Consider the following 14,441-nt stretch of genomic DNA (forward strand, 5'->3'; position numbering starts at 1 on the left):
TTGGAGGTGATGAGAGGGGAAAAATATTGACTTGCATTGGAAATGCTCTGAACGTTAATTTTGGTTCACAAAATTCCAAGTTTGACTACTCATTCTGAGTTTTAAGTAGGTTACTATTCACCAAAATTACTTTCTTGAAACTGAGAACGGCGGTCTTTTGCCAATTAGAGGGTGTAGTGTGCAATTTGGGAAGAAGTAGTTTGTCCCTTTTGAAATGAGAGTCACGTAACAGATCCAATGCAGATTGCACTATCGTGAGTTCGTAACTCTATAAATTGGTTGCTTTCTAAACTTTTAAAGCACAATGGAGATGGGGCCGTGTTAGCTTATAAATAGTGGGGTCTAAAGTTTCCCAAACGTCACTGCTCTCTAAAGTGCTGCTGCGCTGAGAATCCTGGGATAGCTCAGATAGGGCTAAGAACACAAATTACTGGAAACTGGAGGCTCTGCTGAGATAGAGGTCTAACAACACAAATAACCGGAGACATGGGGATATAAACACTAGGTTGTGAGACAAGGATCAAATGTTTTTAATATATAAGCATATAACTTGCTAAGGTTGCATCTGATATCACGTATTTCAGAACTCAGAATCTAAGTAATATACTTCCCACTTCTCAGCTTAATGATTTCCGTTTAAACAATAGCTAACCTAATTGAAGCATCTAATCATAAACAGCGTTGAGCAAGACACAGATAAAACTCCACAAATGCTATTATAAAACTATATTTTGAAAATATAAATCAGCAATGTACTATTCAATTTTTAGGAAAGTAAAAAGGAGGGTCTACCTGTCTCTCCATAAAAGCCAACACCCTATGAGATCATAACTTGAGAAGAAGCAGTTTAGGAGTTGCAGTCGAATCAGACAAACTCAGCATAGATTCACTATAACGTGAAAAGTGGGCTTAATGTATACCAGTCAAGCATGCTGAACTACATTTTTGTTCGATACAGCCTTAAATTACACAAACATAATATGGTAGGTTCCACAGAGACTGAATCCCAATTCAGCTACAACAGCCTACACTTGACACAAGGCAAACCAGCTTAACCAGGTATAACTTACAGTAGACGTTGCCGCTTCTTGGCAAGATTTTCAAAGACCTGACGTACGTCAGCGCTTGTGATTGTCTTTGATGAGTCAGCAGACTCCTGTACAGAAAACAGTGAGAATTTTAAAACTATGAAAAGATACAAGTCCAATAAAAAATGAATAAAACCAGATTCCTCCTACCCCTTTCATAAACTGTCTACCAACAAATGAGGAAGAACAGAAGCACAAAGGGAGAGAACAAGAAGCCAACTTAAAGTATTCAGTCATAGAGAACATACCATGAAGGACTGAAGTTCAGTCTTCATATCATTAATGCCACTTAAAATCTCAATTTTTGCAACATGGCCGAGTTTATTGAGAAAATCCAACTCAGCTCCTTCCTGCTGCTGCAACTTCTCCTGTCTCTTCTGTGTTGCCATCTTCTCATATTCCGCAATTGAGTCTTCCTTGTCAATCAGAAAACTGATACCACTGCGAGTATAAAACTCCACACACGTTTCACACCTGCAAAGAAGTTCTCTCCAATTTTTGGACAGAAACATGGGCTTTATCTTCTCTAAAGTAGAAGTTGCCATTCTTAGATCAACCGAGAGAATGCATTTGGTACTTGAAACAGCATTCTGATTGGCGGTATCCATTTCCGGAGGGTCAAAAGAGGTGGTGCCATTCTCAAGCTTCAAAGAGGATGCACAAGCAGAATGTACCCCTGCAGACACCGTTCCTTCTTTGCTGCTATTTTGGGTAGCATCACATTGCCTAACAGGAGCCCAAATGATTGGAGGATATAGTGTCAAGAAAGAGCATATCTTTGCACATGCCTGACAGATGAAATCCTCGTAAACAGGTTCTCCATCCTCATCTCTCGGTATCTGTTGTTAAAGAAGGGGTGTAAGAGGGTGTGTGTTTTATCAGTATAACAAATATAATCTTACATAAAGGGAACCCAGAAAGTAGTAATATGACCACAAATTATCATATAACTCGCTGTTTCTGATGTAAATCGTTGGCTTTGGTGGAAGCAAACAATGATAATGAACACCATTTACATTGAGTGAAACAGTACCCAATTCTAGGGTTTTAATCAGCACAGAAGGGGAAAAAAACTATCTAACTTTGAGTTCGATCTCTCAGCAGTCATCAAGAATCAAAATCAACCAAAACAAAAATGAGGCTTCTTAGCTCTTTTACAATAAAACGCCATTTCTAATTCTAATACGAGTCCTATATCTAATTTTAATTGAAATAGGAAACTACTCATAATCTATTAAAGTTGGGAACTAACTAATCATAACTGGTAAAAAAAAAAATTCTATGGCAATGATGTCATGTTATGCACTCTCATTCATCACTTTCATTCAGTGTAACAAGGACAGACACTGATAGGAGCACAATTATGTTTGGAACACTCTCACAATATCCAAATAACCAAGGTGCTTTTGAACTTTACAGAGATCATTTCCTTGCCCCAAAACCAGTAAACCATGGATGAGTCTCTTTGCTTAGATCCTTTATAACAAATTGCCCCAATTGAGCTTGAGCTTGACTTGATGGTTAAGAGAGATCTAGAGCTTAAGCTCTCAACTCCAACTCCCTCTTTAAGAGAGGTTTGCTCTGGTCCAATTGGGATTCAAATTGAAACTCTTTTTCAGCTTTAAAAATTAAGACCAGCGTAACTTTTATTACTAGCTATATTGCTATTTGCTAGTGCCTATGTTGTAAAAATTCACTTCATACAAGTTTCAGAGTATTATATATACACCTTGTTCACTGACATAACTTGTAAATCAGATAGATTTGGAAGTGTAATATAGTCAAGACTTGAATCAGTTATAGTATCAAATTCGAGCTTTCATGTATGCCTCTGCCATGTCAGCTGTAGTTGTAAGGTTAAAGGACAGATACAATAGCTTCTATTCTTGCTTTAATACTGTGTCAAATGACTTGCATTTGATTTCTTAAACTTAGTATATCTTTCTAGCTTGAGGCTCATCCATATGCCTCATTTGAGGCTCAAATCCGCTTTGAGGACGCAATTCCACCAATGCTTAAGAACGTTCTTCTAAACATATTCCATCTGACCAGTAACAGTTTAATAGGAAAATCTCCCAAAAAGTTTGTCCTTTTAAATATACAACTCAATGTTTTAGATACAAGTTACACGCATAGCCAGTAAAACAGTACAGACAGCAGAATGATATACAATTCTAGAAATACAATATAAAAAATAAATAAAAAGAGGATGTAGATGATTGCTGACTCAACCATATTCCTGTACTGAATGCTTCCACAAGTAAAGCAACCCAAATTAATTAAATGATATTGTCATATTGATCATCTAACCGATACAATCTTCTTACCACATTTAAGAAAACAACAAACAGCGATAACCTAGGGACATTTTGCAAGTTCAAGTTGAGTAAGATAATTAGGATTCCTTAATCGGAGAAAATTTTCTTCTATCCCCCACCTTATTTGGTTTCCATCAAAGCTGTGACAGTTTATCAGGTGGCACCAAAAGTGCATGACATGACCATTATACACCAGCATTTTGGTGCCGCCTGATCCCTTTCAAGGAACCTTGGAAAGGAAAATAAGAACAGTAACTAATCAAACTAGATGACGCGAGAAAGTAAGAGAAGATATGATACATGCTGTGGCTACAGATGTCTTAATATCAAATATAATATAAGAAAGGGAGATAGTGTTAGTATTGACTAGGATTCATGCTATGTAATAGAACGCAAAACAGAGTTAACAATATATGGACACTAAAAACATAGAAGAAACAAGAAACAGTCGGTTCAATTGCAAGTCTGAATAATCAAAACTAGAAGAACCAACCTCATCAGAGGACTCAAGACCCAAATGGTTCTCATGAAACCAATCCTCACAGATACAACATTGTATCATCTCCACTTGTTCCTCTGCCTCTGGATCAGGATAAGGACGGCCACATGTGCAATAGGAACCTTTGAAAGTCTGGTTGTACGCGTTTTCTGAATTTTCTGGATCCTTACTTGCAAAAAGTTTGCAATAGAACTCCCCGAATTTCAAATTGCCACAGTCACATCTGAAGTTTCTCTTGGTCCACAGCTCAACAATCTTATTCACAACAGCATATGACAACCACCATCATTAGAAGTTAGATTAACATTGGGCCAATGGCCTGAGATTCTAAAAGTATTATATACCCAAAGCTCAACAGGAAACTGTCCACAACAATATTAGGAAGTAAGGCAGCATAAAGAAACCGAAAAAACAGTTCAAAGTCTTAACTAATTTGTTCCCCATACTTAACTATAAAAAGGAAAAGACCCGCCCATTAGACACTTATGTGTGTGTTGTCAAGCCCAGTAAACATAGTTAAAAGAATTCACTACTGCAAAGAGAGTTTGCCAGCCAAGGATAGCAAACTAACAGATGCCCAACTGCAGTCATTGCTTTTCAGATAGAAACTATGATTCTCAACAAGCAATAATGTCCCTAATTCTCACTAAACTTCACCTCCGCTGCACTACTAAAGGTATTCATAGTGTGTGTGCGCATTGATTGAAGGTCCCATTATCTTATTAAAACAGATTGCAACATAATTTTACAGCTATACCGCTTAAAAAGCCTATCGCCCCTAGATGATAAAAAGGGAAAAAGGGAGTATACCTCATGGCCATCATGGCAAGACAAACTACAAGCAGTGCAAACCCCAGCATTCCCATCTGGAACACAAGTAAGACACGAAAAAACCGCTTGCCTCTTCATATAACCATTGTTATAAGTACACTCCTTCCCTTCATCTCCTCCCAAAACCAAATCAGCTTCCTTCACAATTCATAACACCAAAAACCAACATTACAATTATGAATTTACAATAAAACCCTTAAATTATATACAATTATTGAACGAACCAGTTCTTCATCTTCTGCGTTTTGTAAAAATTCTTGGATTGAAACCGTCTGCTCAGTCTCGTCATCAAATACATCAGCCATTTTATCCAACAAATTTGAAGGCACTCAAAACAACCCTATCAAAAACAAAACCGAATTAAATATGAAAAATTGTAAAATAAATAATTAGGGATTAGTAATTACCTGAATTGGGAATTTTAGGGCCAGTGAAGAAGAAAAGGAGAGGGGGGGTGTTTTTTTTATAGCAAAGATGGGTGTGGAGTGAGAAAGGGGCCTTTTTTATATATGGTGTGTGGGCTGAAAAGTCTACAAAGTTATTTTTTTCCCGCCAACGAGGATTACAATATCTCAAAATTTTCTATTCCCTCTTTTTTTTTTATTCTGATTCACATTGAATGAATGGATTTGTTTTTTGTTTTCAATTAACAGATACGAGTTTTAGTATTATTATTCATGAATATTAATTAGTGAATGAAAAATATAATGTGTGTGTAAAATTCTAAATAATTCGACTAATTATAAGATTAGCATTTTTAGCATGGGTACGCAGGGCTAGGAGAACCTAGATCAAGTATCTTGTCATGCAATACACCTTCACCTTTTGTTGGTGGAGGGCCCAGATGGCATGCGTACCCATAAACCGGCGTACTCTAGATTTTGTCTTAAAAGATGGTCTTTTTCAAAATGCCAAACAATTCGAATGACGTTGGGAGAACTCTTGGATTAGGAGGTAAAAAAATAAAATTATTGTTTGTACTATGTAGTCCAAAACTTGAGTGTCACGGCTTCAAAACTCTCATAATCGTTTTATTTTTTTATTTTGTCCGAAACTCAAAAAAAAAAAAATTAGTATTTTCCATCCCCATCTCATCATACAATGTTCTCATCAACAATTGTCACGTTTGTTTTCTCCATCATGACATATTTTTCTCCGTTAATTGATTACATCTTAACACCATTCTCTACTGCTTAGCAGATTTATAGTCTATTTTGTTTTGATTGTTAAAACTTTAAAGTTTTTGAAGTTTCAAACTTCGATTGCACACAACTAACAATATGAGATTGTAAAAGTATTTAAACAATTAGCACTCATCCATTAATCTGACAGACAGTAGGAAGGTTTTTTTTATTATTAGGGGATAAAACAAATGTGTCTCGTATCTTGTCTAAATGTCTATATACTTCTCTTATTTTTTTTGCCCTCTCAAATCTTATAAAATTCCACCCATATGTTTTTAACATAATCTTCTCTTCTTCCTCAAATCCTTTCAAATTCCACCAATACTTCTATCTCATTATTACTTATTTTCATTTAAAAAATTAACACTAATAAGATTGTGAATTTCCATCAACCGAAAAATAACAAAATCATCAAGTCAATTTGAGACTTATTAAGATCAATCAAGACCACCGTTGCGGTATACTAAATATATGTTGTTGTACACGCCTCCATTCTCATGGCATTTAGGCTCTGTTTGGTAGGAGTTGTTTACCCTGCATTAGGTTGTTCATATACAATAGATGTATAAACAAGTCCATAGACGTATAGATAAGTCAAAACCAGTGTGGAAGGTGTTTAGTATCATTTTTGTTGTAGTCTCTACTATTGAAATTGAATCACTATAGGATCAAGAAATAATATAAAATGATCAGAAAATTCACCATTTGAAATTGCATACCAAAACATTCTATCCATCACATTGGTAATTTTAAATTGTAAAACCCTAACTATAATTAAAAAATAAAACAAAAATAATAATAATAAAAAAAAAAAAAAAACACAACAACAACAACCAACCAACTTTTACTACTCAAAAAAGTATGTTTATACAATAGAGAGTTTCTATATGAATACCCACTCTCCAATCCATCCAAATCAGCCAAACAAATTAAGATATAACATGAGTTCAAGAAACTCCAAATTATACATAACTCATCCTCAAAAGTTATTGACCAAAAGATATTGCGAGAAAAGAGAGATGTGATGGATATAGAAAATGAGTTTAGAGAGATTGTGACTGTTTAAATTTCCGGTGGGGTTGAGAGCTTAATGGCCGGAGAAGAAGAAGAATAACTGAAGAAGAAGCTATCATATTTAATGTTTTATTATTATTTATTTTTTGGGTTTTAATCGATGGTTTTTATTTTAGTTTAGGGTTGGAGTAGAAATGGGAATCTTAGGAGTGTAAGTTTTGTAGCTGCAATTGCAATTCAATACCTTGAAACATGGTTGGGATCCAAATGTGTGTTTCTCTCTAAAGAACAAGAAAAAATAAAATAATATAAAATAAAAATTATTACTATTTTTTTTGTTAAAATAAAAATGTTGGTAGGTTGTGCCACTTGTGGCGGACAAATCAATATGTGATGGCCTTATTCGGGTTACGCTTTTTTGTTTCCATACTAAGTGAACAATCCGATTTGGTAATTTTACAACATAGGCTGTATAGGTGTCGTTCAGACATAAGCCACTACCTCACCAACCACATTTTAATTTGTTATCTTATTAAAAGTTATAATTTCAATTTATTTTGTGTATAAAATCCTAAATTATTATGAAATTAGAAGATGATCTTTTTCATAATGACAATCAATTTGACAATCCACACCTAATTTATTGTGTTTTGATAGTTGAAAATTTAAATTTTGTGAGATCGAAAACTCTGATTGCACACAATAATGAGATTATATGAGTAGAGCAGTGTTCCACATTCAAGCTATTATGTTTTTTAAATGAACACGGTATTGTAGTTTATAATGATTTTATTTCCTTCAAAATTTGTCTTCCTGGTACATAAGCCATGATATTGCTCTACAAACGCCACTATTACATGGTGATATAATTTAATCTTGTGTGTTTGGAGAAGAACACCACACCGTATCTCAATTTAAGTTGGACTCATGTGCTAGTCGAAACAAATTAGATATACGTGTTATTTACTTCACAAATTAGACAGACTAAAAGCATCTTTAGGAGAGAAACAAAAAAAACACTAAATTTTTTAACCAAACAAAAAAAACACAACCTAATTTTATAAAACATCAAATATTCGACATCAAATGACGCGGTTTTCAATAAATCACACCATATAGCCCATGCAATTTTCTCAAAACCACACCACTGAATCCCATCTTAAAAACCCAAGCCCATGCGGTTTTCCAAAACTGCGCGATGTGTCGCACATCAACTTTATTCTTTATTCTCTTTCTTAATATCTCGCGCGGTTTTCGCAAAACCGCATGATTGTAGCCCACTGTTTATCCTAAGCCCATGCGGTGTTAGAAAAACCGCGTAGTTTTTCCAAATCTTCAGAAGAGATTTGATACAACACCAAAATTGGAACCAAATTTTAACCGATTTGATGTTTGGTTTGGTGTTTTTATCAACATGTATTTATCATGAAAATGAAAAAACACCATAAAGATGCTCTATACGAATGGTGGGTTTATTGTTAAAAAAGGGAATGAGATGCTAATTTGAAGAATAATAAAAAGAAGTCCAACAAAAACACAGTAAAAAGGAAAAAAAGGCCTAGCTCTTTTAAGCCCAACTTTCCCAACACAAAAAGGTGAAAAAGTACACAGCTAACGTGGCATTATTGCATCACAGGAATATTGCGAAAAAATGCCTTGATCATTTATTTAGCTGTGACTTATTTCCTCTCTAGTGAGAAAGAAGAATGAAGAACAATCTCCAGCGTCTGTTTTCATCTCTCATCGAGATTCCCAAATCAAAAATAGGGTCAGGAATCCCTCAATCCCAACCGTCCATTATCTCCAATTCAAGAGGAATCTTTACATCATTCATACTTCAAAACCAACACCAAACTCCTGAAAATTTTGACAACAAGAAAGAGGAAGAGACTGATTCTGAAACTTTAAAAAAAGAGAAACCAGAACAATCCTTAGAAGAAGAAGAAGAAGGTGACATTGATGAGTATGGTGTGAATAGAAAAACTGGTGAGGTTGGTGGACCCAAAGGACCTGAGCCAACTCGTTACGGTGATTGGGAACGCGGTGGTCGTTGTACCGATTTCTGATGGCAAAAATCAATGGTCATAGACTCTCTGTAGGTTATGAGTCATCAAATGTATTTTATTGTACTTTTTTTTGGCAAAAATGAGAATAAATTGTTGTTTTTTATTTGTGCGATCATCTTGTTAAATATAATTGAATTGGTCATTTTTTTTTTTTGTTTGGCAAATCTGTTTTAAATGAGATCAGTAACTCTTTGATGCTGGCGGGGTTCGAGCCCCAGACCTCTCATATCATCACCCAAAGGTTTTACCGACTTTGCTAGTCGGCACCTGCTGAATTGGTCACTTTGGTAATGCTATAGGTACAATTGTTAACAATGTCGAAGATTAGGATAGTGTCCCAGTGATATCATAGCCTTATAAGCGTCTGAATGATGGAAGATCATTGTGGTTCAATTTGGAATCCTACATAGGTAGGGGGTTAAGAGAGGGAAATGGACTAAGGTTGTAAGAAATGGTTATAACATTGGGGTTTGGGTAGAGGTGTAGAACTAATGTAGTTAGAAGATACATTCAAATGACTGCAAGTGCTTGTAATGAGGTTGCCACTAAATCAGCTTACCTGTAGCTATATTGTAAACTTGGAAGACTTACTTAATTGTGTTAGGTTGAAGTCTAAATTACCCCCCACCCCTACGCAAACGAGGTTTGTTGTTGTGTGTTGCTTCCATTGAAGGTTTTGTGCTCCAGGTACCATCCGACAAAAGGTTTTCTCATGCACATTCCTTCCTGCACATGGTGTGTCACGGGGTTGAATAATGATCCATATGCATGTTGCCCTTAAGGCACTTGTTCTCACTGTCAGTGTAGAGGGCCTCTGTAATTTATTCATGCTTTCCTGAAGCTCAAAATTTTCCCTATCTGCTCTAGATGCTCCTTGTTAAAGATAAGGTTTTTAAGGTTATATTCATTTTCGTATTTTGTAATTGACTCCGGTTTTCCTCAAATATACACGAACTTAAATGATTTCAGAAGGTTTTGACAAGCTCTATTCTGGGGAGTAAGTATATCCTTAGGGTTTGGTTACTTAACTAAATCATGTTGTATTATTTTCCTCTCGCGGCATTGCGAGAGTGGTTCCTTACTTGGCCCCTAGTATATCTGACTAAATGCTACATTCTTCAGTTTGAAATCTAGAAAAATGGAAGGCAGAACATTTCTCAGGCATCCAGTTGTTGATTTGAATTGAACGGATGGATTTCATGTTAACAGTAGAGAAGCATGACCTAAGGAGATACCTGTTGGCCGCTGCTTGTTTAGATGGGGAACCATTATGGTTGGATGGGTTCTAGACTTGTAGATCTTAGTTTTGTATGTATTTTGTGTGTAGGACTCTCATCCCAGACTCTTTTTTTTACTAGGTATTTTCCCAGACTCCCATGTGTCTTTCAATTTGGTTTATAAATATAGTAATAAAAGTAGTACAGTTTGTTAGCTTCCTGTGAGTTTCGTAAGCTGCTTCATATCCTTGGCATTTGAATGTCATATATCTCTGATTGTTATCATTTTAATTATCATTCTCATCCTGATATTTTTACTGTTTATTATGGCCATGAATTGGTGATTTGGTTCCTTCCTTTTGCTTCAACCACGTTCCATCTTTAGCTTCACCTGGTAAATATTTAGGTCAACCTCAGACAGTATCTCTGTAGTGTACATACACACTTGTGCCCACGAACTATGGAGAACATGTGAGCGTCATTATTTTGGAAGACTGGCTTCACCTCCACTTTCAGCAAGTAATTGGTAACTCTGTGATTGTATTTTATTATTATTGAATATGCTGATTGTATCATAGTTTTTTTAACATGTGGGAGGATTCATCATTGAACTACATCTAGACTTGCTTGTTCTTGTTATTGGCATTTGTAGTCTTTTGTTTGTCGCTCTAATATTATCCTTGAGGCAATGGCAAGAAGAAGCAAATGGATGCTTGATATTGTATTAAAGAGCATAATGGACGGAGCTTGCCTTCTTATGACTATAACTGTCTCGGTTTCGACTAATAAGATCTCATACAGCTACGAAGTTGATCATATAATTCAAAAGGGCACCAAAGATCTCAGGTGTGAAATGTGTGTGCTTGTGTTTTTTTCTTTTTTTCTTTTGTTTGTTTGTTTGTTTTTTGTGTTTTACACTTTTACTAAGGCTGTGTTTGATAGCACCATTTGTCATGGCAAATTGTGGCAAATGCAAAAAATCACCCATCTGCTGCTGTTTGATGTTTGATACGTTTTTCAATTGGTGGCGAATTTTATCAAAATTTGCCATATTCCTTGATTTGCCACCATTTTCATGGCAAAGTTTGCTTTGGGGGAGGTATGTAAATTTTGCCACGCCAAAACAACACACAAATTTGCCACCAACAGAAAAAAGAAAACAAAAAAGAACCCACGCGCACTTCTCTCTCGGTAAGTGAAGTATCCTCCCTACTTCTCTCATTGTTGTGTGGGGCTTTGTTAGATGAATTTTGTTTTGTTTACATTGTTGGGGTTTGGATTTAATAATTGGATTGATGTTGACTTCTGTTAGCAGATTTGGGGGATTTGATTGTGGCTCGAGAAGTTTCAAGGATGATTAGTTTTTTCCTTAAATTTTTTCTTAAATTCAATTACAAGCTGATTTGGGGTTGGATTGTTAGTCTTCTTGTGGGGGTTTGCAGGCAGAGAATTTTATGTTAATGGTCTTCAATTATGTCATGACGAGTTGAATTTACTGCAAGGCTGTGCGAACCCTCCATCAAAGTTAAAACCAGGACGATACTGGTATGATAAAGTATCTGGTCTTTGGGGAAAGGTGAACGCAAGATCTATAGTGATTTTTTTGTTTAATTTTTTAGTGTTACTGTATAGTCACGGTGCCTGATAATTGTAGTTACCATTTTCAGGAAGGACAGAAGCCCTACAAAGTTGTTAGTGCCCACCTGAATGTTGGGGGTCCTATCTTGCCCAATGCTAGTAATGGAAACACACACGTTTTTGTAAACAACAGGGAAATTACAAAGGTGGAGCTACGGATGCTTCAGGTTTTGTGTCTCCACACAGTTGGTTTTGTTTAAAATTTTCATACAGTGTACTTTTAAAAATCACTTGAACAATTTATCTATTTTTACTACAGTTGGCCGGTGTCCAGTGTGCTGGGAACCCCTCACTTTTGGGTGAATGAAGACGGATCATATCAGGAAGAAGGACCGAAAAATATAAAAGGGAATCTGTGGAGCAAGGTATGCTCTGCATGAGGAAGTGGATGCTTTTATCTGCTTCTACTGCTTTCTTCACCAGACGTATTTATGTTTTCTTTGTGTTGTTCAGGCTGGAATGAAGTTGATTTGTTCAGTTTTGTCGCTGACATATCCTTCTAAGACTGCAAAAATGGAGACGAGGTGAATGATGTGCTTGGTAGAGCTCTCCCTGACTACCTTGACAAGCGAACACTTCAGAAGATTTTGTTGGTCGGATACAAGGGATCTGGGACCAGTACTATATTTAAACAGGTATTATCTAGTATGAGCAAACTCTTTAGCTTTACAGTTTTAGTCATTTCTCTTGATTTTCCAGCTATTAATTTAAAAATAATATCAAATAGCATCCCTTCTAAATGCTATTTGAGAGTGTTTTTTCTTTTTTCAGTTGTATCCTTTTTCTTTTCCTTATGACCTTATCCTATTTTTTTTTCATCGTTCAACTGTGAACATAGTGTGATCATTCTTCTCTTTTATGAAATGCCTGGATTGTCTTGGGAGGAAGAAACACACTGGAATTCTGAGACACTTCACTGAAATAATTTTATTTCTAGCTCTACTTCTCAAGTCTTAGGAGGAATGTATTGTTAATCCATTGACCTAATGAATAATACTAGTATCGCTACTCAAGTTTTGCTACGCTAGAGAAGTTTGTACCATATGAATTTGTTCTAACTTAAAGAAGCTGATTCAGTAAGTCACATGCTTATTTCAGGCGAAGATTTTGTATAAAGCTATCCCTTTCTCAAATGACGAGCGTGAGAATATCAAGTTGGTGATTCAGACTAATGTATACCATTATCTTGGTATACTCCTTGAGGGGCGTGAACATTTTGAAGATGAAAATTTAAGTCAATTGAAGCAAAGGCAACTTCTCGATGAATCTGGTGCTATTGGTATGATTTCTACTAGTTTGTCAGTTATAATTTTTGTTTCATCCTCTCTCTGTGTGTGGGTATGTATTTGTGTGTCCTTTAAACAGATAGAACATTGCAAAGGATAACCTACAAGGTTCGCCAGTTAAGTTTGCTAGCTGTTATTACACCAGGGCAATTCTAGGTCAATATCTGTACATTTTAATTTATATTTTAAGACCTAAGAACTTTCAGGGCAGTTTAAACGACCATCACTGTCAGTTACAAATCTTTTTTTGTGCACGTGCCTCCAACATTAGTAAGACAGTGAGACCAAAAGGCCTATAGTGGTTTTATAACTTCAAATGGTGCTCTATTATAAGTACCTTACTGTTATTTAGTATTCACATTATTCTTCAACAAGTTTCAAATTGTTCGTGAATATTCTTGTGATCTGTTCACTGGCCAGCTTGGAAATTGATGATTTAATGAAACCTGCGCTACATATAGATAATAGCTTGCCAGTACCTTTATCAAAAATAAAAATAAAAAAATAAATGAAAAAAAAGACAAATGCCAATACATACCTTTTGGCAATATTGTCATACTCACACTAATTATAAAAAGCCTTATGATAGTAATTCATGTATTTGGTTTGAAATTGCAGGCTAAGCCTTACTTGCAGGCGGGTGTGTTTTGAGATAGTGGATCATTGCTTGAGAGGAACTTACGGCGTGGAGAGCATGAGAAAAACAGCCTCTTTCCCGTTCTGTGGAAAGAGATGCTTCCCAAAGGCCGACGATAGCAGAGGTATTGGCAGAGCTCAAAGAAGCCTACAACATTCAATTATCATTCCTTGCAACTATGGGTTATGCTTGCTGACTTTAGATACTTAGTTCCATTTAATGCTTTCACATATTTTTAGTAGGTTGTATCGTGCATGTAATGCCAAGAATACCAGAACTGCTATTATTTAGCAAGTCCTTATTTCGTAGAATTAGCGTTAAACTAATATATATGGAATGGGAAATGGAACGTGAAAAATGTACTGGCTCTTCGAAAGATATGCTGAAGCAAGATCTGATCAAGAATGTGTAAAGCATAGAAAGAAGTCTCCCACTCTCCCACATCTGCAGAGTTTATGAAGACTGAATGAATGTGACTGTTAGACATTGTTCTTAAGCTCGTATACTGTAGCTTCATAATACTAAGTAACCAGATCTTATATATATGTTGCATCGTCTAATCTACCTTTCAAGTATGCCTGAAATTAGTGCAAAATTTCTCCAATGTTTTCATCCCCTTTATTACATCTCTATGGAACAGAGCCAAACTGCAACAACGATCTA

At 35.8% G+C, this 14,441-nt stretch overlaps 1 protein-coding gene and 1 long non-coding RNA gene across 3 annotated transcripts; one reads left to right on the plus strand and one right to left on the minus strand.

The window, feature by feature from the left end:
• Positions 1-865: 865 nt before the first annotated feature.
• On the minus strand, positions 866-5,284 carry LOC147514017 (PHD finger protein-like protein). 2 transcript variants are annotated; one of them, XM_086597406.1, is made up of 6 exons: positions 5,143-5,284; positions 4,961-5,061; positions 4,716-4,874; positions 3,900-4,160; positions 1,337-1,927; positions 866-1,156 (listed from the first exon to the last, which is right to left on the minus strand). In XM_086597406.1, the coding sequence occupies exons 2-6, from the start codon at positions 5,039-5,041 to the stop codon at positions 1,067-1,069; spliced, it is 1,182 nt and encodes a 393-aa protein (XP_086453532.1). In that variant the 5' UTR covers positions 5,042-5,061; positions 5,143-5,284; the 3' UTR covers positions 866-1,066. The 2 variants fall into 2 exon arrangements, with proteins under 2 accessions (XP_086453532.1, XP_086453531.1); XM_086597405.1 differs by having other exon boundaries at positions 4,961-5,076; positions 5,144-5,283.
• A 6,209-nt stretch (positions 5,285-11,493) lies between these two features.
• On the plus strand, positions 11,494-14,353 carry LOC147514018 (uncharacterized). Its single transcript, XR_015215805.1, has 6 exons — positions 11,494-11,793; positions 11,885-12,022; positions 12,115-12,220; positions 12,309-12,490; positions 12,954-13,134; positions 13,760-14,353. It is a non-coding gene; the product is annotated as an uncharacterized LOC147514018 (long non-coding RNA).
• Positions 14,354-14,441: the final 88 nt, after the last annotated feature.

Source organism: Coptis chinensis, chromosome 3 (genome assembly GCF_015680905.1).
Source record: "Coptis chinensis isolate HL-2020 chromosome 3, ASM1568090v1, whole genome shotgun sequence".
Taxonomy (NCBI): domain Eukaryota; kingdom Viridiplantae; phylum Streptophyta; class Magnoliopsida; order Ranunculales; family Ranunculaceae; genus Coptis; species Coptis chinensis.

What these genes read in the sequence shown, in the direction of transcription:
- LOC147514017 (XM_086597406.1), bottom strand. Translation starts at nt 5,041, where the DNA reads ATGGCTGATGTATTTGATGACGAGACTGAGCAGACGGTTTCAATCCAA. An exon ending in ACGCAGAAGATGAAGAACTG is followed by an intron (nt 4,875 to 4,960) that starts GTTCGTTCAATA and finishes TGAATTGTGAAG; the next exon opens with GAAGCTGATTTGGTTTTGGG. An exon ending in CTTGCCATGATGGCCATGAG is followed by an intron (nt 4,161 to 4,715) that starts GTATACTCCCTT and finishes GTTGTGAATAAG; the next exon opens with ATTGTTGAGCTGTGGACCAA.